The sequence below is a fragment of the Sceloporus occidentalis genome, unplaced genomic scaffold (genome assembly GCF_023333645.1).
Source record: "Sceloporus occidentalis isolate IW3139 unplaced genomic scaffold, rSceOcc1.0.p SCAF_2, whole genome shotgun sequence".
In the NCBI taxonomy this organism is placed as follows: Eukaryota; Metazoa; Chordata; class Lepidosauria; order Squamata; family Phrynosomatidae; genus Sceloporus; species Sceloporus occidentalis.
Window position 1 is genome coordinate 101,388,788 of NW_028316982.1, and position 24,806 is coordinate 101,413,593.

Consider the following 24,806-nt stretch of genomic DNA (forward strand, 5'->3'; position numbering starts at 1 on the left):
TTAGGGTTCTGGGATTTTTTTAAAGTTAAATTTGTGGCCAATTTTTACTTTCTCAGCCTTGCTTGCGACCTCCTTCAAGGACCTCTCTGAAAGGCATTGATTTAAAGCCTTTCAAATCCCTCTGGCAAAATAAAAGAAGAGGGAGAGGGAGAATTATTTTCCATCACACTAGGAGAAAAATGACGGGCGTGAAACAGAAAATAAATGAGGGGAAAGCGGAGAGAATCCACAAAATCATCAAACAAGAAAGAATGTGTTTAAAAAAAATACCATAATGAAACATTAATCTTCTAGGGAGGAGGAGAAATAGCAAAGGGCTCTAGTCCAAGTTCACTATAAAGAAATTAACTCTCAGTTACCTTAACTGGCCTTTGAGCTCTCCATCCATGAACAAGCTTTGCTTTTTCAGTATACCATCAATCTTGACATGGCTCTGACTCCTTGTATTTTGGTTTGTTTTGGGAAATATGTGTTGGTAACTTGAAGCATGACTATTTAATAATACATGCAATTAATGGTGCATGTGCTGATCAAGTATTGCTTTCTATGTGATTAAAATAGTATAATGACTTTGAAAGGCTCATCAGAATTTCAGCAATCTAATCCATTTTCAGTCCTAGTTGTTCAGTAAAAGGTTTGTTCGGTAAAATGAATAAATTTCTTTTTTTCCATCTCAAGGCAGGGATGGTCAACCTGGATGTCAAGAACAATAAAACTGTGGTTTTTTAAGCCTGCAACTTCATGATACTTGGGATTTTTCCCCACAATGGCAAAAAACTGTGCAGCTTTTCTACAAAAGTGGCAGCTTGCCTAGAAAACGGCATAGTTTTCAAAGAACTACACAGCTTTCAGCACAAACACTGAAAGTGATAGAAAGGAAATTACACAACATTCAAATTGACAACGGCTGTAGTTGAAGTCAGTCTGAGTATAACATTTTTTAAAAAAAATCTTCATTTGAATTTATATATACTACATTAAAACAAATTCACATTCAAAGGAAAAAATAACAACAAAAACATATCTATACAGTACTTCAAAGGATCTTCATAAAACTACCAACCCTACATTCCCATTCCTTTAACTTTACATTCAAACTCCCATTCACTTTCTCCCTTTTTTATCTCCATATTCTTTCTGTCCCTACTTCTCCTTCCTTATCTCCTCCATCTTTAACCTTCTTCTCCCTTTCTTCACTTTCTCTTCCCCCATACGTTCTATATACCCCTACCTTTCCCAACTCAACCTTCCTCTTCCTTCTTTTTCCTTTCCCTTACCCTCCACTTCCTCATACCTTCTTCACATACCCGTACCCACCTACACCTTCCATCATCATCATTCTCCTTTCTATACCTAAACCCTATCTAATCTAACATTTGAGTTGCACAACATCCAAACATCAGAGACTCCAGCTTCAATTAGTTAGTTTCTTTTCCTGCCATATAAAATTTTGGTTTGTGCAACATGCAAGTTGGCAAAGGTGGTGCATGAAAAGACTATGAGCATAGGTTTTACAGCAAAGCTACATAGTTTCTCAAAAGCCTCCAAGAGCTTCTCAAACTTCTGCATAGTTTTCAAAACTGTGCAAACTTTCAACCTGCCATTTCTCTTCTCACACAAGTTTCTCAAAAAGTTGGAAACTCCACATTGAATCCCAGTCAGAAATTAGTGAATTTCTTGAAGAAACCCTCAGACTAATCTCTCCCTTTTGAATCTTATTCATCAAGTACATTTTGAACCATATCTCTACAGGAAACCTTAAGTTGGCTAAAACAGATGGTCACAATAACAACAAAAGCATAGTTTTCACTCGTTAGTTACATTTTAAATCTGAAAAACTTTACTTTCACTTAAGTGAAGTTTTATAAACTCCTTAGTCTGATATTTTTTTTCTGAAGCAAACCTTGAAACTTTACTTTTAAAAAGTAACTAGCTATCGTCTCAAGGTACATAATCTAGTTCCAGTTTAGTTAGCATTATAAATAAAATTCTGAAATTAAATCTTTGTAATTTATTGAAAGTAATTCAAACACTTATGTTTGAGTTTAAAAAAATCCCAATAACTAAATGCTATACGGCATTGGTAACTGCTACAAAATACACATCCCTCTCATCCATTTTATGGGAACCATTTAGTGAGGACACAATCCCACAGCTATAAAAATAACTAAAAAGTTACTGTTGTTCTGTGAAAGTAGCCAAACCATCACTTCCTAAATCACATTTGTACTTTATGCCTTAGGTTGTGTTTTTTTTTTTTAAGGAACTGCAATTAACTGTTTATAACTAGTTACTTCCAAGCTCTGGATTGAATATATATGTGAATTCCAGACATATATATATGCTATAAATTGAGTTGAACTAACAAATGACTGATGTATTCCTTTGAGATCATCTTTGGTCAGTTAGCTGAATAGTTTGTTCAGCCTCACTGCTATTACTGATTAAATGTGCATTCATGTATATGACTGGTTTTATCATTGTTTTAATGTGTGTTGTTTAAAATCATGTTGGGATGGGATGATTGACCCATATTATCCTTTTTTGGCAGGATTATATAAAGCAGCATATAGAAAATCCTTTAAATAAATAATATACTGTCAGCCCTCCACATTCACTGGGGCTAAGGGCATAGGACCCCCTCAAAAGTGGAGAAGATGTGAAAAACTGTAGGCCCACTAAACCATATTTAATGCACATAAAAAAGTATGATCTGCAGATTCAACCTACTGTGGATGCCTTGCAAGTGGCAAGGTTTCTTTGCAAGGCCTATGCCATTTTAATGAGGAGTTGTTGTTGTTGTTGTTGTTGTTGTTGTTTTCTTATATCTGACCTTTCTCCCAATATAGGGACTCCATATAGCAAACAACAACTTAAAACAATACAATTTTAAAACATTACAACATTACAAGTCTTGTTTACAGTCTCTCAGTCTCGTGATGCTGTTTCTATTAAAAATGCCATAGGGCAGCATTGGAGGCAGCAGCAAATAATGCATGAATAATCAAATCTGCAAAAATCAAACCCGCAAATATGGAAGGCTGACTGTAATCCTGTAAATGAATAATGAATTAGTTCTATCAGCTGGAAGGTGGAATTGCTACTTGAGAAGAACTGTATGAGAATGTTGGGGTTTAAACAATTTGGGGGGGGGTCATTTTCTCCTCTATTTTGTATAAATGAATTAGAAAATTAATTCCAATAAAAGCATTTTAGTGTAGGAACTTTCTTACAATGTTTTGACAGTCCCTGCTTGGTTCATGAACTTTGGTAGGGGGTCTATATGACTCTGTCTTCTCCTTGTACTCCTTGTTTTCCCACTTCTGTCTGGTCACAAAAATATATTGAGTGGGAGAGCTCTACAATGCCTTTTGATAGTAGTACTATCAGTTCATCTGAATTGCTTTGTTAGTATAGGCTTATGTATGTTTATTTAGAAGTAAAGCTCATTGGTACCATAACAATTGCTTCCAGCAGGTAAATGTATATAAAATTCTAAGCTAAGTAAGCTCCTGTCAACTTAGCTGAAGTGTCACACACCAAGTGATCTCATGCAAGGCAAGTGTGACTGAACATTTATTTATGTGCCTTTAGTAATTCTGCTTTGCTTGCACCTTGTTTTACTGACACTCTAGTGATTATGCTGCTACTTCATCAGAAAAGGAAGTAAGGACAGTTTCTTCCATGAGTGTCTACACTGCATGCTGAAACACAACAGTGTATGGGATCCAAGTAACACTTTTTATCCTTATTTTCCACTTTATGCTTCAGTTTAGAGACTTCTGCACATATGTACTTGAAAATGAAAAGGAATTTTTAAAACTTCCTTCTTACATCACTGTAATATTACTCTCTTGACTTCTGCAGGTGGTAGCTTTTGATCCTGACCTGGCAGAAAATGGTTCTCTTGTATACAGCATCCGGCCACCAAATAAATTCTATAGCCTAAACAGCACCACAGGGAAGATTCGGACAACAGGAGTTGTGTTGGACAGAGAGAATCCAAATCCCCAGGAAGCTGAGCTCATGAGGAAGATTGTGGTCTCCGTCACCGATCGTATGATTACTTCAATTGCTCTGTGCATCCCTTTATATTCAGTTAAATGTCTACTTACTCAGTTGCTAAAAGTTTTCTTCCACATCCGTATATATTGTATACTTTTGATGAAAGTATGAGCTTAGTCTACAGTCTGTTAAATAACTTTGTCCCATAATAGTTATGAGGAAGAGTAGGTGTAGTTTAAATTGCTTAAAGTTAGATAAATAATGCCTTCTGATCTTTAACTTCTGCAAGTTATTTTAACTGTTTTGTTATATTGACATTTCCCAAGGCTGATTATTCTTTGAAAGTAAATTGTCAATTACTTGAAGAGGACCATTGGGTTGTCACTGTTTTTTACTCCATTTAGGGAGGTTAATTATGACAGAATCTTAGATACTGCTTTGTTGTCCTCAGTGGAAAGGGGTATTGATGGGATTAAGGTAGTGATTCTTCTGTTCTCTGCAGGTGGGAGACCACCATTGCGGGCCACCAGTAGTGCCACTGTCTTTGTCAATTTGCTGGACCTCAATGACAATGACCCTACCTTCCAGAACTTACCTTTTATCACTGAGATTCCTGAAGGTCTTCCAGCAGGGTCATCTGTCTTTCAGGTGAATGTTTACCAATCTCATTTTTTAATTTCAGCCGTATGCTGACTGGGAAGGATTTAATCATAATGCACTGGGATTTTAAAAAATGAATTATATAAATTGTGGGGTGTTTTCTGAGATGCCAGTGTATTGTAAACATAAAACATAAATATGCTCCTTCTCCAAAGGATAAAGATAAAATGAAATAAAATAAAACATACATGTCTTGTTTTTCAAAGAATTCCAGCGCCCCCACAATGGAAGACATTTCATTTTCCCTTGAACGAGGCCAACTTACAACTGGAGGTGGAATGAAAATTCATCCGTTTCCCAAATGAGATTGAATTTGGAGTTCCTGAGCCCTCAAGAAATTTAGCCAGGAATTAAAACAACATGTCAAAAGTCCCTACAAATTGTAGGAACCTGTTTTGTGTTGTTCCTGGCACAATATAAACTGTGCAGTTTTTGAGAACTGGAGTTTGAGAAGCTGCTCAGCTTTGCAGTCAGAACGTACACTCCCAGTGTTGCTGCTTTTTTGCTATATACAGTAGTTCAGGAAAGTTCAGAAAATACAAAACTAAATTGCTCACTTAGCCCTATACAAACAAGGTGGGAAAGTGTTTGATGTTGCAGCCTTTGCCAGTTTCAAAGCTGCACAGCCCAAATATTATGAAGAAGGGAAAGAAGCTTGGCTAATTGAAGCTGTGGTCACATGTGGCTGGATTTTGCACATTTTTTTCTCATGCAACATTATTGTCAACATTTTTGTTGTAACCTTGCTGTTTTATGTAGAAGTCAGCAATACTACACAACAGAAACTTGCAAAATCTGTAGTGTTGCACAAAAACAGCCACATAGTTTTGTTATGCAACGTTGCTGATTTTGTGCAACGTTTTCATTGCATAACAAAAAATATTGTATAACAAAAATATTGTACAAAATCAGCAGTCTTTCGCAAAAAAAAATAGACACTCGGTTTTGTTGTTCAACATTGTTGATTTTGCACATTGCTGTTTACTACGTAAAAAAGCAATCATAATTTTTCCCCTCCTGAGTGATTTTAACACCTTTGCCTCATAACGAACCCAGTGGAGCTTCAAAGTTTGCAACATATATTTTGTACGTTTTCCTTGGCCCAATAAAGATATCACTGTTTTGTGTATTTTGTACTTTGTACTTATCTACATGGCCAAGACCCCTGGATATATTTTCAAGGAGAAAACTGTACATAGCAGTAGCAATAGCATTTACATCACTATACCACTTAATAGGGATTAGCACTCTCTAAGCAGTTTACACTGTGTTAGCCAATTCCCCCCAACAAACTGGGTACTCATTTTACTGACCTGCAAAAGGATGGAAGGCTGAGTCAACCTTGGAGCCCTGCAGGATCGAATTCACATTTGGGTCGCAGTACCAGCATTCATCCACTGCACCTCCAGGGCTCTTACATAACGGAGTGGTAATTTGGGGACGTTTCAGTGTCTGTTCCATAGCATATTGAGATAGAATTATTTTTAAACCAGAAAAATAATGATTTTTAATTCTTTTGTACCACATATGCTGATTGTCTCCTTGTGTCATTACACAGTCTGGGCTAAAGTCTGTCTCTCATTTAAAAAAACAAAAAACATGAGGATTTAAATGCAGGTGGTAAGCTATAGAAACCAAGTTGGGACAGTCCTTAAAGCAGCAGCTGAGTTTGACATCGAATGCCAATGAAGCAAGTTGTTATTTTGTTGGGATCCTGGACATCTGACTTCCCTTTCACTTAGAAGAGCTTCATCTAAGCAGTTGTGCTTCATTTTTATTTATTTATGGTTGCTTTCTCTTTTAGGTGTTAGCCATTGATCTTGATGAAGGCTTGAACGGTCAAGTGTCATATCGCATGCAGGTGGGCATGCCTAGGATGGACTTTGTCATCAACACCAGTAGCGGCCTTATCAACTCCACAGCTGTTCTAGATAGGGAAAGAATTGCTGAATACTATCTGAGGGTGATTGCAAGTGATGCCGGCATGCCATCCAAGAGTTCTACCAGCACACTCACTGTCAGAGGTGATTGAAGAATCAAAGTACTCAACTTGCTATCTTACTATAACTGCTGTCTCATGTGTCAGATATCATTTGCGTGTGACTGGGTATGTCTAGGGTTAACAGAAGAATGTCTAGGATCTTAGCACCATAGGACTGTAGAATTGGGAGGTACACTAAGGATCAGCAAGTCCACCTCCCACCAATGCAGGAACTGACAGCATCCCTGTCAGGTAACCAACAAGCTTCTGTTTTAAACTTCTTAAACCATAGGAAGAACTTCCTAAGATCGTGACAGACTACTTCAGAAGCTAGGTCACATTCCACTGTCAAATGGTTTTTACTTTCAGGAAGTTCTTCCTAAAGTTTAGTAGGAATCTTCTTTCTTGTTAATGCAGTCCATTTATTTGTATCTCTCTCTGGAGTAGCAAAAAACGAAACAAAACAAACTCACTCTAAATACCATGTGAAAGTCCTGGAGATATTTAATGATAGATATGAGAGCCAGCGTGGCCTAGTGGTTTGAGTGTTGAACTGTGATTTTGGAGACCATGGTTCAGTACCCAGCTCAGCCATAACACCCACGGTGACCTTGGACAAGTCACATTAACTCCGGATTCAGGGGAAAGGAATGGCAAACCTCCTCTGAACAAATTTTGCCGTGAAAACCCCATGATAGAATTGCCATAAATTGGAAATGACTTGAAGGCACACAACAACACCTATCCTCTAATACTTAAAATAATTTCTTGTGCAGTAGCTGGGGAGGACAATCAAATTAGAGAAAAAGCTCATTACACAATTTGAGTATTACATTTACTAATAAATGGACAAAAAGATATACAGTGGATCCTTGCCTTATGTGGGTATCCATTCCAGACCTGACCCACCCCCCCCCCGCCCCCGCATGTAAGGCAAATACTGCGTAAACGCAACAGAATGGGGCTTGAGCTTGTGGCGGCGCAGTGCGCGTGCACACCATTCAATCTATTGCAGTGCAGCTTCTGCATAAAGTGGAAACCACATATGGTGCGCCCGCGTATGGAGCGAGCATACTGTTCTAGGTGAAGCACAGAACTGTACAGGGTGCACAACAACTGGAAAACGGAAACTGTGCTCTAGGGCTAATAACTGGAGCAAAAAGAAGCTGGGATAATCTGATTTAGCCAGAAAATGCACATCTTTGTCCCTGCATATAAATACCCCAGTGCGAGTGCAGGGCTGCAGCAAAAGAAAGAAATGAAATTGCAACAACTGTAATGGATGTAATTACAATATATATAAACCAAACAGTCCAACAGGGGAGGGGGCATGGGGTGAAAGGGGCATGTATGAAGGGCTTCCATGATGGTGCTTTTCCAATGTATCACTTGCACACTGATGCACTGATGCCCTGTGTGGTTCATCAAAGGGGGGCCTTGCAATGGCCTGGCATCTTGATGGAGGTGGGAGGTACTTGGAGGTCACAGGTGGTGTGTTTGTGCGACTGTACACATGTATGGGGGGAGGCAACAAAAAAAGATTACCATGCAACATGGGTTGATGCCATGTGGTGCGGTGCAGTTGAGCCATGCATATTTGGCCTGCCTTAGGAGTGGGCAGTGGGGTTTTGACAGTGGGTTTTTCAAGCTACTTTTTTCTGCCCATCTGCTCTGGCCCTTAGTTAGTTTGATACCAGCCTTAAAGCCCAGGTTGGGGGTGTTGTGGCATAGCATTCATACGTATGATACATGCCGTGGCTCCATCCCCAGGGTGGTGTGACATAGCACGCTGCACTGCATGGCATGCAGTGTCACAGTGTTCCTCTGACACTGCGTCCACATAATGCAGCTCCGAAGGAGCACTGTAAAGCTACGACGCCATAGCTATTGCACCTTTTCCAGGGCCTAAATGGAGCTGCTTTTTGCAGCTCCTTTTCACACCCTGGAGAGGCCAGATCGGGGTGGCAGCATGTGGCTGCCGCAGCCCCAGTCTGGCTGTAAAAGAGGAGGTTGCAGACCACCCCTTTGGGACTGTCTGCACAACCCCTATGTTAGAATCACTAAATGAATCTTATTCAGTCCTTTCCTTTTCCCTCTACTGAACGCAACACACACAGATACACACACAGACACACACACACATTCACACTATAAGGCAGTTTTTTATTTTCTTAATTTTTGTGCCTCAGTAAAACTGTTTTTTACTTACACAGTGTTGAATATCTTATGCACATTAAATCATAACAGTACCAATTAAATCCAATTCAGTTCCAGGTTGTAATAGCAAAATATGAAGAAGAAAAAATACCAGAGTGGGGTAAAGATTTCTGCATGGCATTGTAAAAGTAAAACTTAATTCACAAGAAGGCACAGCATGAGCATCCAACAAAGAGTTTTCAAGGCATTATAGAAGTTAAATTTAATTCATATGAAGGCACAGTATGGGAGCCCAGCAAAATTCAAGCCTATGGGAGGAAGAAAAGTCACTCTTCCAAGTTCACATGTTGTATAGATGGGTTGTGCAGCAATGGGTCTTTGTTTGCAAATAAAATGAAAGGATACCTCACTGCAGTCAACTTGTCTTTTTGACATTCCCCTTTTGCTGCCCTCAATTTATATGTCAGTTTCTTTGATAATCCAGTTGACTGGCCCCTGTCAACCAGCTGTGCATGCTGAGACTTTCTAATACTTTCCAAGTATTTTATCAGTTTAGGGTGCATGGCAAAATCTTAGTGCAGTGATGGCAGCAAAAAACAAACAAAAAGCCTTTATAACAAGTCACACTGGAAGTATGTGCCTTATTTTCCAATTGTTTGGAGACTTCCTGGAGTGCTAACCAGCTAGAAAACAAATGTGGCTGTTCTGACTGTGCCTTTCTATAAAGGCAAATTGTGCCCCCCCCCCCCTTTCACCACAATACCCAAATTCAGGAGCATTGTGATGATGGCATCTCTGGTGGGTTAAGGAAATAATCTGCCCCACTACCATTGAGTTAGGACATTACAAGTGTGCTTTAGGCCTGATATATTATGTATGTATGTATGTATGTATGTTTGTTTGTTTGTTTGTTTTTCTTTTGTGTGCAACCCACTTTATCCCAACTGGGACTCAAGGTGGCTAATAATGTAAATTAAAACAGAACATCTTAAAACAATATGCAGTACAAAGGTTTTAAAAATACTAAACGTCTTGTTGTTGTTCTGTGCCTTCAAGTTGTTTCCAGATTATGGCGACCATAAGGCAAATTTATTATGGGCTTTTCTTGGCAAGATTTGTTTGGGGGGGGGTTGCCTTTCCCGTCTTCTGAAGCTGAGAGAGTGTGACTTATCCAAGGTTACCCAGTGGGTTTCCATAGGTGAGTGGTGATTCAAACCCTGTTCTCCAGAGTTGTAGTCCAACACTCAAATCACTACAACCACATTGATTCTCGTCCAATTAAAATACTACTTTTAAGACATTAACATTAAAAAAATTTAAACACTTAAAACAGTTAAAATGCATGTTTCATACTGAAAACAACACAAATAATTACATATCCTGCTGCACAGGAGGCTGAAGTCCTGTTTAAAGAGGAAGGGCTAATTCAATGTTCTTGGTGTTGTTTAGCCACACAGGAAGGAGAACTATTTGGTGCTCCCATGCTACTGGAGAGGTATAGCAATTCATCCTTAGAAGTTGTATTAGCTTTTCTCACTTCATAATTCTTAAAATACGTGTGTGTTAAAAAAAATTGGATAAGATCCAACTGAATGAAGTTCAAAGAGGTTTAGACTGAAGCCTTTATTAGTCCAACACAGCCACTCCCAAGAAAGTTACAATCAGAATTACTTTATTTTCCAACAAGTAGGGGTATTGGCCTCTTGCAGCATAAAAAGCAGAAAGGAAGGAGAAAGGGGGGGGGGGGTTTGATGGCTGCACCTTTAAGACTAACTGGTTTATATATTTTTTTCAAGCCTTTGTAGATATAAACCCAGTTCTTCCACTCAATACTGCATCCAGAGAAGTGGGTTTATATCCACAAAAGCTCATGCCAAAATAAAAATGCTTAATCTTAAAGGTGCTGCCACATTTCTTACTTTCTCCTCTTCTTTCCTCTTTTTTAAAAACTTTGTTTATTTGTGCTTGTTTTAAATGCCCATTCTAGTGTCAAGATCTCTTTTATGTTGTGTGCAGCAACCTTCTACTTAGGTATTATAGCTACCACGTGCCTGATTTCAGAACCTTCTTAACCTCTAGAAAAGGTAATACGTTCATCTAGGAAAGAGAGTCTGTTTTGTTGTTTCACATTTCTGCCATGTGCTATTTGAAGGAGGTTTCTTTTAGCTTCAAATGGAGAGTAATAAGACATTGTTATATGTTAGGAGAAGGAATATATATATACGTGTGTGTGTGTGTGTGTGTAGTTATTATGCAGGAATTCCCACAGGCGGCCGTTTTATTTTCCAACCCTTTTGCCAACTTAACTATATTCTCCACTCATGTATGTTTCCCCCGCTTTTCTGAACTGGGCTTTCTTTACAAGACAACCAATCTGAAAAAGATCTGATCTCTATTCAAGGCCCTATGGCAGTCCAGAGGTTGCAACTGAACATCTAAAATGAGCAGTGGTCCCAAAGTGAATATTTTAATGTCTGGTAAAGCCTGGGGGCATAGTCCAGAGTTAACATTGATCAAATTCTCTCTTGTAGTTTTAGATGTGAATGACGAGAACCCCACCTTCTTCCCAGTCATCTACAATGTATCGCTCCCAGAAAATATACCTCGCGATTTTAAAGTGGTTCGCCTGAATTGCACAGATGCTGATGTGGGTCTCAATGCTGAGCTCAGTTATTTCATTACAGGTATGAAAACTTTCTAGCAGACTCTGTAGCTATTGAAACACTTCAGAATTAGAAGCCACTTAGTTTATAGGCAATGGAAAGCATTGTCTTTTGCTTTCTTTTATTTTGTTTCAGATTTATAGTTAGCCCCAGCTGCAAGGCTCAGGGTTGATGAAACTGAAAAAGCATAAAATCCTATAAGCAGTGAATAAAAGCATGCTGACTCTGGTTGATTAACAACCCAGTGCCTCTTCATTTTCCTTCTTTTACCCCATGCAAAGGTAACCATCACCTAATTCTTCTCCATCTCTTATAAGATGGTTTCTCTCCTCTCCTCTCCTCCCTACCTAGTGGAAATGGGAGATGGTTGCTCCACCCCCTTGCCACCCCATTTCTACCTCTCTAGCTTGACATCTCTTTCTTGGTCTGCAAGCCAGTTACCCCCCACACCATTTCCCACTGGCAATATGGCATGGCACTGTAGTGCTGAGTATAGGTACAAAGCAATGTGGGAAAAACCTATGCAAATATGACAGCCAAAGGGGCTTTCATCCTGCTGTTAGGTTTGCAAGACTAATTTGCATGGGGATTTGCATATGTTTTCCTATGATGCTTTGCAAATGATAGCAGAACTGTTTTGGGTTGTTTGCTCCTGAGAATTATCTATGCCTCATCAGACTGAAAGAGTCATCAGCTGCCTTATGTCTGCTGAATGTGGATATGACAGTTTGAGGAAGGCATTGTGGCTGAACTCATTTGCAGTGTTTGATGAAGTGTAGCCAGGTACGTTATATTCTGATGTAGATACTGGCATGAAAATAGGTGTCCCTTTATAAAGAGCTACTGTCTCAGTAGCTATTTCAGGGTTGTGTCTTCATTTACTTTGTGGGTATGGGTTGCATGTGATTTTGCTACAAAATAGGTTGACCAACTATAATAGGCAATTCTTCCAAAACATATACAAAAATAAGATGATAGAAATCTGAGCTACCCCTTCTCAGACAGGGCTCTTTGTAATACTGGGGTAAGCAACTGCAGGGGGCTGGGTGGCCACATTGACCTTCCATGGTCCCTTGGAGGACAACACACACTGTCTTATCCTCCTAGTCCATGCAGGGAGCCTCAGTGCGTTCTGGATCTTCTCAAATGTTTTAAGCCCAAGGAAGGCCTCTTTTTCTGAAGAGGAAATAAACAGGACTGGGCAACTATGTAATACTTAGCTCTTCAGGATTCCTTGGAGAACTGTATCTGCTCTCACCAAAAAAGAAAAAGAAAATTTCTCCGAACACCTTCTGTGGGACATGGGGGCATATTTCTTTCTCCTTCCCAGGCTCTTAGATGGCATTTTGGGACACTGTGAGGCAGAAATTCAAAACAGAATTTTATGAAACTTTTTGCAAAATAATTTCTGCCTCACAGTGTCCCTAGAAGTCATTTTGAGGGCATTTGGGGTTTTTTTAATTTAAATTTGGGGAGGATTTTTTAAAAGAAAAAAAGTCTTTTTTTAACCCCGAATGGCCCTCGGCACCACAAAAATGGCTCTTGCCAACTGAATGCAACCTGTAGACTGTACTTTGCCCACCCGTTCCCTGGCCTAGGGAGTGGTGGACCTTTTTTGGTGAAGAGAGCATTTGTGAGTGCTAGAGAAGCCTGAAAAACAGTCTTGGAGCTGCATGTGGCCCATGGGTTCCCACCCTGCGCTAAATCATCGGGTGACTGTCCATGGCGTCATCATACACAAAGCACAGTATATCTCATTGCTAGTTGCATGTATCAATCTAAGATATTAAAAACTCTTTCTTCACAGAGTTTCCCTAAACAAGGTTTGAAGGGAATAAGGATAATAAGATGGAATCTGATTTGCTGTATGAAAGCAGAGCTTCTTGAGAAATCTTAGCCCTTATGCAGCTTGATTTATATTTTCCAATGGATTTCAACAAGCTTTACAAATATAAGGCATGGTCAGCCAAAGTTAAGCAATTTTAAGTCTCATTCATGCCAGTGAAAATAATTTAATAATTGCAGTTTCGTAATTTTGCCTTGCTCAACTTGAACAACAATCTAACTTTGACTGAATCATATTCTAAAAAGTAAGTCTCCTTTATTGCGTCCAGTTTTAAGATGAAAAAGTGCCCACTAGGATTACCTTTCTGATTTAAAGTGGTGGTGCATAACTATACATTCCTTATTTGCAAAGGCTTCAAAAGTTGTCCATTCTCGCCCTCTGCTGCCCAGAGTCCACAGTGACATTCTAGATTTTTTTTGTACGTCAGTTGTTAGTTCCTTCTCCAAGACTGGATATGCTCAAGAATAAAAAGAAGCAGTCGGTGCACAACCTGAAAATACGTTGAGCAATAAAGCTGCAATTATGTCAGCAGCAAAATAAATTAACTCAGACTGATATGCATTCTTTTGGGCTGAATATTTTCTCTGCTCCATGCACATTTTTATTGAAAATGGGAATTAGGTTTTTAAAAATGGGACTCATTTACAAACACAGGCTTCTCTGAACTGTTAAATAGCTTTATTTTTTTAAAAGAAAAATCCAATTCTTGCATAAACCTGACCCATAAAGGTGCACATGCCTTTGCATCTCCAGTGTTTATATTACAGATTGAAACCAGTTTCACACCTATTAAGGTTTCAGTGTTCCCAAAGCAGAAAGACTGAAAATAATATTACTGTGAAAAGACAAGAGATATCTGACCAAATATTTGCAGAAAAGGCAGGAACTATAGTTTTCTGGGAAAACGTTAACAGTAAAAAAAAGAAAGACAGAAATTGAAATCAGTTTGTATATTGTGGCGGCTTAGTGGGTAAGATACCAGTTCTGATGAGGGTAAGATCAGAAGTTTGGCAGTTTGAGGCCTGAGTGCTACATGATGAGGTGAGCTCCTGTCACTAGCCCCAGCGCCTGCCAGCCTAGCAGTTAGAAAGCATGCAAATGTGAGTAGATAAATAGGCGCCACTTCAGTGGGAAGGTAACACCATTTGGTGCAGTCATGATGGCCACATGACCACCAGAGCAGTCCTCAGACAATGCTGGCTCTTCAACTTAGAAACGGAGATGAGCACCACTACCTACAGTATTTAGACCTTTTGTTTTAAAAAAAACTGTTTTGATAATTGTTAGCATGAGCGGTTGCTGACCTTTTTTTGTGTATGATATATAGAAAATAATGTTAAATCTGTTTTTAAAATTATGTATAACTAAATACTCTACTCTGTCTTAGGCTGCATCCACACTGCAGAAGGAATGCATTTTGACACTGCTTTAACTGCCATGGCTCAATGCTATGGGATCCTGAAATTTATAGTGCGACAGAGGCTATCTCACAAAACTACAAATCCCAATATTTCATAGTGCTGAGCCATGGCAGGTAAAATGGTTTCAAACTGCATTATTTCTGCAGTGTAGATGCTGCCCTAGTACAATACCTTATTAATCTTCTGTAGTCCCAACCAGAGTCCCAACCAACTACATCAGTGAAAACTCAGCAAGGTGACTGTTATAGAAATTCCATTGATTGAGTGTGTCTGCTCTATTTGGGACTAACAGTTGTATTAAAGCTTAGCCCTGGGGTAAGAACTGTGTGGCTCTCTAAATGTTGGCAAACTGTAATTCCATCAGCCTTACCCAGCAAAAGTCAGTGGTGAAGAGTGAGGAGAGTTCTAATTCAACAAGAAGTGGAAGGCTGCACAGTCCCGTTCCCCCCTCCCCCACCCTGTCTTCAACACAGTGCCCAAAGCATTTTATTATTTAATATTTAAAACCTAAAACCATCAGATGCCATTAGTGTAGAATCATTCTTATAGTCTCCCCCCAACACTGCATCTGAAACAGCATGGTATGTGTATGCAAAGTAGTACAGTCGGCCCTCCTTATCCATGGATTTTTTATCCATGAATTCAAGCATCCATGGTTTGAAAATATTTTTAAAAAGCATAAATTCCAAATAGCAAACCTTGATTTTCCATGTTATATAAGAGACACCATTTTGTTATGCCAATGGCTTGAATGGGAACTTGAGCATCCACGGATTTGCTATTCACAGGGGGTCCTGGAACCAAACTCCAGAGAATAACAAGGGCCCATTGTAATATTCTATCCAGCTATTGTGTATAGATTTGTAAATGTACACCCACATCTGAATATATCTAGAAATGAAAGAACCAGGAGTATAAAATTGTTTGTGGCTTAATTTTTAATATCTCAGTTCCAAATTTCCCAAATATCCATATTTCCAATATGAAGTATTTCTGAGTATTGTATATATCTGTGTGTCTCTTCTTCTCACTCACTATTGAAGTCATCTTCTCTCTCTTCTTCTTTTTCCCTCTTTCTGCAGGTGGGAACCAGGATGGAAAGTTTAGTGTTGGCTTTAGAGATGGAGTAGTCAGAACAGTGGTCAATCTTGACAGAGAAACCATGCCATCTTACACACTCATACTAGAGGCCATTGGTGAGGAACTCCTGTGGTGCACTTTTGTTTCAGTTATTTATACTGAGTGTGCATTCTATTCTACCACATTTAGGGTGCAATGTCAAGAAGGGGCTGTATGCAGAGAACCCATAAAATGTAAATAGTACCATATTTTGTTACCATTTCTATAGTTTATTCAAAACTGTGAGCCAGAAACTGTAGTAGAAGGAACTAGCGGTACTTGGGGTGGGCCATAGGCTGCAAGAAGGCAGTTCTCAAGCTGTATGTTGACCACCCCAGTGTAGATTAATATAGAACCCAAACAGACACTCCACTTTCTTCTCTATCTGGTTTTGTCTAAGTTTCAGATTTTGGACCCCCCATGGACAGGTTTTATTTTGTCAGCTCTGAGCTTTTATTATTTTCCCAGCACAATCAAAGTTAAGGAGATTATACCAATTTCATACACATGGAGCCCTGGTGGCGCAGTGGTTAAATGCCTGTACTGCAGCCATTCACTCGAAACCACAAGGTTGCGAGTTCAAGACCAGCAAAAGGGCCCAAGCTCGACTCAGGCTTGCATCCTTCCGAGGTCGCTAAAATGAGTACTCAGACTGTTGGGGGCAAATTAGCTTACTTGCTAATTAGCTTACTTGCTGTTCACCGCTATGATCTTTGGAATAGCGGTATATAAATAAAACATATTATTATTATTATTATTATTGTTTAATGAAGCTATTTGCCATTTATATTATAGTGAAAGTAAAAGTTAGGATTGCCAGGCTGGGATGATCCTAGACTCTGAGATTTCAGAACCAAAACCTGAGACCCAGGGATGACCATCTCTTGTGATATCACAAGAGGCAGGCCCTGGTGGTGATGCAAGGGTCATGCAACACGGAGAAGTCCCTGTTGATGTCATTAAGCAGAATGCATTCAGCATTAATCACAGTGACAGTGCTATTCCAATAAGAAACATAGTCATCTGAGAATTTGAAGAAAGTATACAAGCACACAAGTGCCAGGTCATGAGGTCTGGAAAACCCAATAAACATTTACAAATTGAAGTAAAGCAACCATCTCTGTTGCCAGTGTTAAGCAGATACGCTCACATATTGTCAGTTAAATTTACTGTAGATCTTACTTAAAGTGCAACCCACCCTCAGCTGTTCATGGTCAAATAAAGAAACATATGCACCAGACAGTGCCATCATCCTATGGCATCCTTTAAGGTTTACTCTTTCATTGGTCATATTTTTCATTGTCATCACAACTGGAGGATAACTGCAAGGCCTCAAGCTTGCTTGGAATTTGGCACTATAGACATAAAAGTGTACAAGGCACCACCAAGAAAGAGATGGGACATGTGGAACTATAAGTGTGTGGCACCTTTCCAGCAGCCCTGGTGGCGCAGTGGTTAAATGCCTGTACTGCAACCATTCACTCAAAACCACAAGGTTGCGAGTTCAAGACCAGCAAAGGGCCCAAGCTCGACTCAGGCTTGCATCCTTCCGAGGTCACTAAAATGAATACCCAGACTGTTGGGGGCAAAATTAGCTTAGTTGCTAATTAGCTTACTTGCTGTTCACCGCTATGATCTTTGAAATAGCAGTATATAAATAAAACAAATTATTATTATTATTATGTATAGACTCAGAGATGAAGCTGGCAATGGAATTTGGGAAGAGGTGGTTGGAATACCTTGACAAATAGTGATGTTTGGAGCACTTTGCTCCCAGTTGCTTCAGAGCGTCTTGCTTTTTATCAATCAATAGAACTGACTTTCCCCTTGCATGTTAGACACTTACAGGGACTGCTTTGTTTTTACAGATAATGGCCCCACAGGCAAACGGAGAACTGGGACAGCAACTGTGCATGTCACTGTGCTGGATGTTAATGACAACCGACCCATCTTCCTTCAGAGCAGCTATGAAACTACTGTTCCCGAAGACATCCCAGACTACAGCAGCATAGTACAGGCATGTAACTAAACTTTTCTTTTCAGTAAGGCCTAGAGCAGGCCTGCACAACATATGGCCCGAGGGCCGCATATGGCCTGCGAAAGGATTTTGGTCGGCCCACAAAGATGTGGAACAACTTCAAGGCTCCTCTGCTTCTCAGCATTCTCTGAATGAGAAGTCTGGATGGAGGAGGAGAAGGACAGGCAAGGCTTCTCCACTGCTCGGCTTTCTCCTGAGGAGAGGGCCAAACAGAGGAAGAGAAGGATGGAATTAATATTAATAATAGTAATTATTAATATTAATTAATAGATTAATATTTCATTAAAACCTATCAGTGGCCCAAAGAAGTTTAGCTTTTTTTTCAATTTTGGCCCCTTCCTACTGCCAAGTTGTTCAGGTCTGGTCTAGAGGGATATCGAAAGCAAGCAGGAAAGAAGCAAAACACTTGTCTATTCTCATTGCATTCCTTCTGTGAGGTGGAAAGACAGTGTACAACTTCAGGCAGCTCTACAATGTTGATGTTAACCCATGATTCTGTACCAGAATTTTATTACCATTTGTTGTATTTTTCAGTTGCATGCTCTTTTGGATGTTTTGGGAAAATCTAAGGATAACTTTCTAAGCATACAAATTTAGAAACAGTAGCTGCAAGGAGGATGGGAAAAGTTAAGGAGAGGAAAATTTGGAATAGATTTAATAATCTACTCAAGAGATTGAGAGGGTGGACAAAAAGGAGAGGAAAAGAATGAGGAAGCCCTGGTAAACATATGTCAGTAGTTGGAGCATCATATTGTAACATGGAGATCCCTGGATTCTAGAAGCATGGCTGGCAGTAGTGATTTTCTTTAGTGAGGTAAGCAAATATATCCCTGAAGTTGCTAATGGGCTTTTCTGAGTGACACAGCGTCTACAAAGCCAGGTTTTGAATCTATGAGGAGGTCTCCTAAACAGAGCTGCTTTCAGTCCAGCACTGGCTGAGGCTACCAGAACTTCCTTCACAAAGCATGAATGTGTGAGCAAGTGTATAAAGCAGCTTTAAAAAAGAGAGAATAATTTGGAGTCTCATTTCCCCCCCCCCTTTTTAAAACCAGCCCTTGGCAGAATGAACGGCAGAAATAGTTGGTGAATGAATGCATTCACACCATTACTATGGTGTTTTGAGGTTTCTGTCAAAGCCAAACATTCCCCCTGAAACAAACACAGAGCAGTCATGCAGCATTCTCTAAATTGGCTGTTTTTCCCCTCAAATTCCCCCTCTTTTAGTCTGCCAGAGGTACAGTGAGGTAACAAGATTTTGTGCCTATGATGTGAAAATTTTGGACACTAAGAGGTCAGCTGTATTGTCTGCAACAAATGTTGCCTGGGATACCTAATCTACATATGCTACAGACTTTGGAACTATCAAAGCTGCTGAGATGGGTTGGGTTTTTTGGTTTTGGTGTTGGATTGTTTTCTTTGTTTGTTTTGTTTTGTTTTGTTTTTTAAAGCAAGAAAATTTGACAATATTTCTTTGTGGTTTGGAATGAGATTTTTTTTTTAAATGCATGTTTCATATTGCTATAACTTTGATTGTTTCTTGGAACATGGTGCTTACAGAAAGTGAACATGTACATTTAGCATTGCTTACACATAGAGTTCAGTAGCTATCACATTTCAGCCTTAGTTTGTTATATTATCAGTTCCAAAAAGAGGTGGTAGGGATTATTTCCTTTCCTTTATTTGGCCTTGCATGCCAAATTAAGGATTTTGTAATTTTTTTGCCTTGCTGACCAAGATTGCAAATGTTTTTGAACATTTTTAAATGTTTTTGACACTGAGACCTTTTCTGTGAACAAGATGTTTGCACAAAATGGCCTTGTTTCTGTGAGAAAGACATTGTATACAGAAAATAATATATTTTGTGTAAAACATTAAACTGTAAAGTTGTTATTTTGCACCAGTTTTTGCACTAAAACGAAGTTCTTTAGTAAAGAATTTTATTTAAAAAGTCTCCAAGTGCACAAAGTCTTATAGTTTAACGTTTTCTCAGTGGGGTGTGTTGATATATTGAGATAACCTTTCTTGTTGAGTACAAGAACATTTATGAGTGTTCTTTTCTGTTACTATGGAGTTGAAATTTTATTCCCTGTCTTTTAATGCCTTTTGCCCCTGGTCCCCACATTGCCAAGAAGGGTAGTAATGGTCTTGGCCTGCATTGAGGGGGCCCCAGAACAACTGAACTGCAACAAAAATAATGTCTAATACATGAAATACAGGCCTGTGACTCTACCATCACTTTTCTTGTCCTGTATGGGTTTTTAAAGGCATCTTTTGCCTGATGAAGAAACTTGTGGAGTTTCAAAAGCTTGCATGATGTATTTTGTGCATTTCAGCTGGCCAATAAATGTATCAACTCTTTTGCAGATTTGGGATTTCGTTGTACTGTAATCCTTGGCAAGCAGAACTACTTTTTGGTAGCCTAGAAATCACATCAACTCAAATTATAATTGCTGTCCACTTATCTCTAATCCATCTTCCAAGGAGCTCAGGCAGCTTCAGAACAATGCCTGTGAAAATGATCTAGGCTGAGAGATACTTGCCAGATGTCTGAACCATTGGTCTATCTCCTGCATTGCATTTCACATTTTATAACAGGATCTATGGGATTCCAAGTGTTGTTGGACTATAGCCTAATTGTCTCAACCAGAGGCCATGCTGGCTAGGGATGATGGGAGTGGGGAACCCAATGACTTTTAAGAGATGAGGTAGACAGCTGTGCCCTTCAGGGTTTCAGGGTTTTTTGGACTGCATCTCCAAGGGCACATTCTCACTTGCAGTTTAAACCAATTCCCAATTCGCCCTTGCTGCATGTTAGAAATTGATTCCAAAAGGTCCCTCGTTCCCACTATCAAAGCAGATCTTTTTCTTACCTCAGTGTAATCGCTTTTTTAGGCACAGTTGTCGTCCCCACTAGTTGCGCTGCTTCAAATCGGCACTGGTTGAAGAGGAAGCCAGGGACGAAGGAAGAAGGAGCCAGCCAGGGAAAGAAGGAAGAAACTGGGGAATGGAGGGAGAAGGAGGAAGCTGGGGACAGAAGGGGGAAACCAGGGAATGGAAGGGAAAGTAGGAAGCTGGGGACAGAAGGAGGAAGCTGGGGATGGAGGGAGAATCTGGGGAATGAGGCAGCAGGATGAAGGGGGGGGACAATAGCGTTTTTTAAAGTAAAATTGATAGACTATTTGATTGATAAATCGATTGATTAATCAATCAATCAAATATTCTATCAATTTTACTTTTAAAAAATGCCCTGGCACAAGTACAAAGGCAGTGCTGAGAGGAAGAAATGGTGGGTCTGCCAAAAACTGAAGCGGGATGGTAAACACCCCTCTGCCATTAGTCCCTCCCCTCCAGAATGAATCAATTCTGATCTGTCATTCCCACTTATTGAACTCGCTTCAGAATTGATTTTTCTCAAAAGAACATCTTTCAAACTACTGTCTGGGAAAAAAAATGTTTGTTTGTTTTTTGCCTTTGCTTCACTTTATCACGACAGGAATCAATCACATTGCGACAGGAACTGGTTTCAAAGAGGAACAAGGATCATTTACACCAATCAGCAATTTGCTCTATTTCATAGTGGGAATGCGCCCCAAGATTCCCTGAGAATTTACAATACAATAAAGGGAGTGTGGAGGCTACAGTAAAGGAGGATAGGAAGGGCCACAGATTCTTTGTTCTGCTCTACAGGATATCCACTTAGGCCACCATTTCACTCATCACTCCATCTAAGAAGCAACTATGTTTTAGAAATAGCTCTTTGTTCATCCTATGAACCCAATGTCATCTAGGAGACACCATGTCTGCTGGCAAGACTGGTTCTGGTATCAAACCTGCCCTGGTTTCAATGAGTTCATTCTTGCTTCAAAGTGCATTTTCTGCTAGCACCATCCTCCACCCACCCACCACCACCAATAAAATTTGCAAGGCGGCTGTTTCATAATGTGGATTAGGGCCCTTTGATGGTTTTAAAATTAAAATATGTCAGCGCATCAAAATATGATTTTGCATGGAAATGACATAAATGCTTCAAGATTTGCTTTTGTTTGTGCAGTAACATTTCTGATTGTCTCTTGATATTTGCATGAGAGTCAGTGATAGGGAGCAATGTAATAAGAAACAAAATTGAACCTAGAAGCCAAGTCCTCCTGAAGACTGCAATAAGATATTTCTTCAAATGAAATTCTTTGGAAAGAGGAGGAAGACAATGCCTATGAGGGATCTCCTGTGAAACTCACTTTAATAAATTGGAGAAATTACTTCTCTGGTTAAAACAAAAAGAAAGTCAAAGGCATTAAAGTGAACATAAACACTCTCACAAATCAAATTCGGGAACAGACAATTCAATAATCTTTTTAGTTTAAAATCAATTTTACAGCTGAGCCAGGGGAGGTATGTTCTGTTTTCATTTAAAGTTTGTGTTTTGCCAGTTTTTGTCATAAATCCTCTTAAGTGATTGGCACCATGGGCTATTAATGTTCTGTATTTGGTATTTTCTTTGTATCCAGATGAGGAGTTGTCCTGTTCTAAAGCATTTTGGGAGATGCGACCTTGTTTTGGGTGCTAAATCCGATCTATTATATATTTTTCAGCCACCTTAGTATGCTGTGTGTGTGGTATTTGTCCTGTTATGCAGTTTTGGCAGCTTAGTACCAAACTATACATTATGCAGAGATCTATGACTGGATCACCCATTGTATTATTTTCCCCTCAAACAAACAAACAAACAAACAAGGACACTGTGTCCTCCCCTAACCCAGTTTTGGTATCAAGAGGTTAAACCATTCTGAGCATTAGTATTCTGCCAACCCAAACAGGGGGTCCCACAGTTCAATATGGTGGCAGCAACCAGGGGGAGGGGACAGAGATCGGGTGATCCAGTCACATATTTACAATGCAAATACGTAGTTTGATTTTCAACAAATGGGCTATGAACCAGAAAGTCTTCTTACCATTCATCTCCCTATAAATTTAGACAGACCTCTTTCAGCCTCAACCTCACATCTGAATTGTGGGGATAATGTGGTGGGTCTAAATACCCTAAAGGCACCAGATCCCATCTGATTTTGGAAGCTAAGTAGAGTTAGCCATTTTAAGCAGGGAGAGAAATGACAAAACCACCACTGAGTATTTCTTGCCTAAGAAAACACTATGAAATCAGTGGTGTTCCCATAAGTTGACAAGAGACTTGAATGCATATACACACTCACATTGCTGATCTGCCTCATAGAGCTGTTATAAAGAACACTACTAAAATGTATGTAAAGCACTTTAAACATAGTAAAACAATATAAAACTGCCACATACAAATATTAATAGACCAACATTTGTGCTTCCTTGGCACTACAGATGAACTTGTTTTTACTGTGCACTTTCTCTTAATTCTTGCAGTGTCCAAAGACCTCTTGAAGCTCTCTAAGTGCATTTGCAAATGTCTCTGTTTACCCTTTGCTACTTATGTATTTAAACTGTTTTCCTTGGCAGGCACTAGTGACCATAAGAGGCTATGGCACAGCGTTGCATATATAGCCATTATGTCATTATGTCCTAAACTGTACAGGTGGAAGTGCAGTCAGACCATTTTAGCATCTGCCTCTTTAGAAATATGCCAGCTCAAAAGCATACATTTCACCTATAAAACAAAAAAGCCATTTGAGTGTCTTTAAAATTCAATGTCTTAAGTGCTTGATTGTCCATTTGTATCACTGGTTTCCAGGCAATTTACACAAATCTTATTCTAGCTTGCATCTAAGTAGCTAATATATAGCATCTATGGTATGACAAAGCTCAAGAAGAACTTCATCATACTTTGGAAGTTAATTTATTTTCAATTAATTGTATTTCATTTGTCCAGTGGATTCTTCCAATTTTACTTTTCACTACTTTCTCATGATATCAGCAACTAATAATCAAAAGACAAATGATTTCCCAATATTATAGATAACGAATGTCATACAAAAACAAAACATTTTTATGATATAGTTTCCCTATCCTTCCTTTCCTTGGGTGAAAGGTGTTACCTGTTTCCCATTTCTCCTTCCTGACCAGTTTACTGGAATACAGTGTTGCCAATCACCCTCGAAGGAAATCCCCCTGGAAATCCCTGAAATGCCCTCAGATCCCCCAGGACATCTGGGTCAGGGGCAGGACACCCAGGTTGAGGGAGGGACTTCCAGGTCAAGTGGCTGCAAAGCACTATTAGAAGTCAAAAGGGGGCAGGGACTTCCGGGTCGAACATTTTTTGGGGGGGAAAAGGCATTTTCGGACTTTTTTTGGGTGGGAAGTGAAATGATTCCCCATAAACGGAAAGGCTTTTAATTACCCAATGGGAAGGGTTAATTCCCCGGAAATTCCCCATAAATTTTTTATACCCAGAAATTACTCGGAAAGTCTTTTTATTACCCAGAAACTGGGAAATTCCCCAGAAACTGGCAACACTGCTGGAATAGTCATTCTCTGATGAATTTTCAGCAGCTAAATATACTTAATTGCCTACTTCCCAGAGCCTAGGAAATTTAGTTTATGTAAGGAATTGTTTATTCTAAGTAAAGACCCACTTAAAAAACAAATCCACCCCACCCACCCCTGCACAAGATTATTACTATCTCTTACAAAGTTATAGGAGACTTAGTTGCTTCATTATGTTGCCACTCTCTCCCCTGAGGGATTGCACATACACATCTACCCCTTCAAGGTATGTTGCTGAAACCCCAGTGAGGAAAAACAGTAAGTGGGTGGGAGAGTGGAGGTGCAAGGCCTGAGAAATAAGTGCTGGTCAGGTAAAGAGTCAAGCAGCCTATTGTTTCTCTTCTCCAAACCACACTCTCCTGAAGCTGGTTTTTTTTGTAGAAGCAACTATTGGCGTTTGCTTGTAGATATGTCCATGCAGTTCTATCCAAACTGGAGGCAGAAAATGAAA

At 39.5% G+C, this 24,806-nt stretch overlaps 1 protein-coding gene across 1 annotated transcript in view; it reads left to right on the plus strand.

Annotated features, from left to right (window-relative positions):
* LOC149318775 (cadherin-23-like) overlaps positions 1-24,806 on the plus strand; it is a 582,387-nt gene that overhangs the window by 420,480 nt on the left and 137,101 nt on the right. The window contains exons 22-27 of the mRNA XM_089510444.1: positions 3,868-4,057; positions 4,508-4,653; positions 6,470-6,689; positions 11,335-11,487; positions 15,816-15,929; positions 17,721-17,869. Coding sequence (XP_089366570.1) covers positions 3,868-4,057; positions 4,508-4,653; positions 6,470-6,689; positions 11,335-11,487; positions 15,816-15,929; positions 17,721-17,869 — 972 coding nt within the window. The remainder of the gene's footprint in view (positions 1-3,867; positions 4,058-4,507; positions 4,654-6,469; positions 6,690-11,334; positions 11,488-15,815; positions 15,930-17,720; positions 17,870-24,806) is intronic.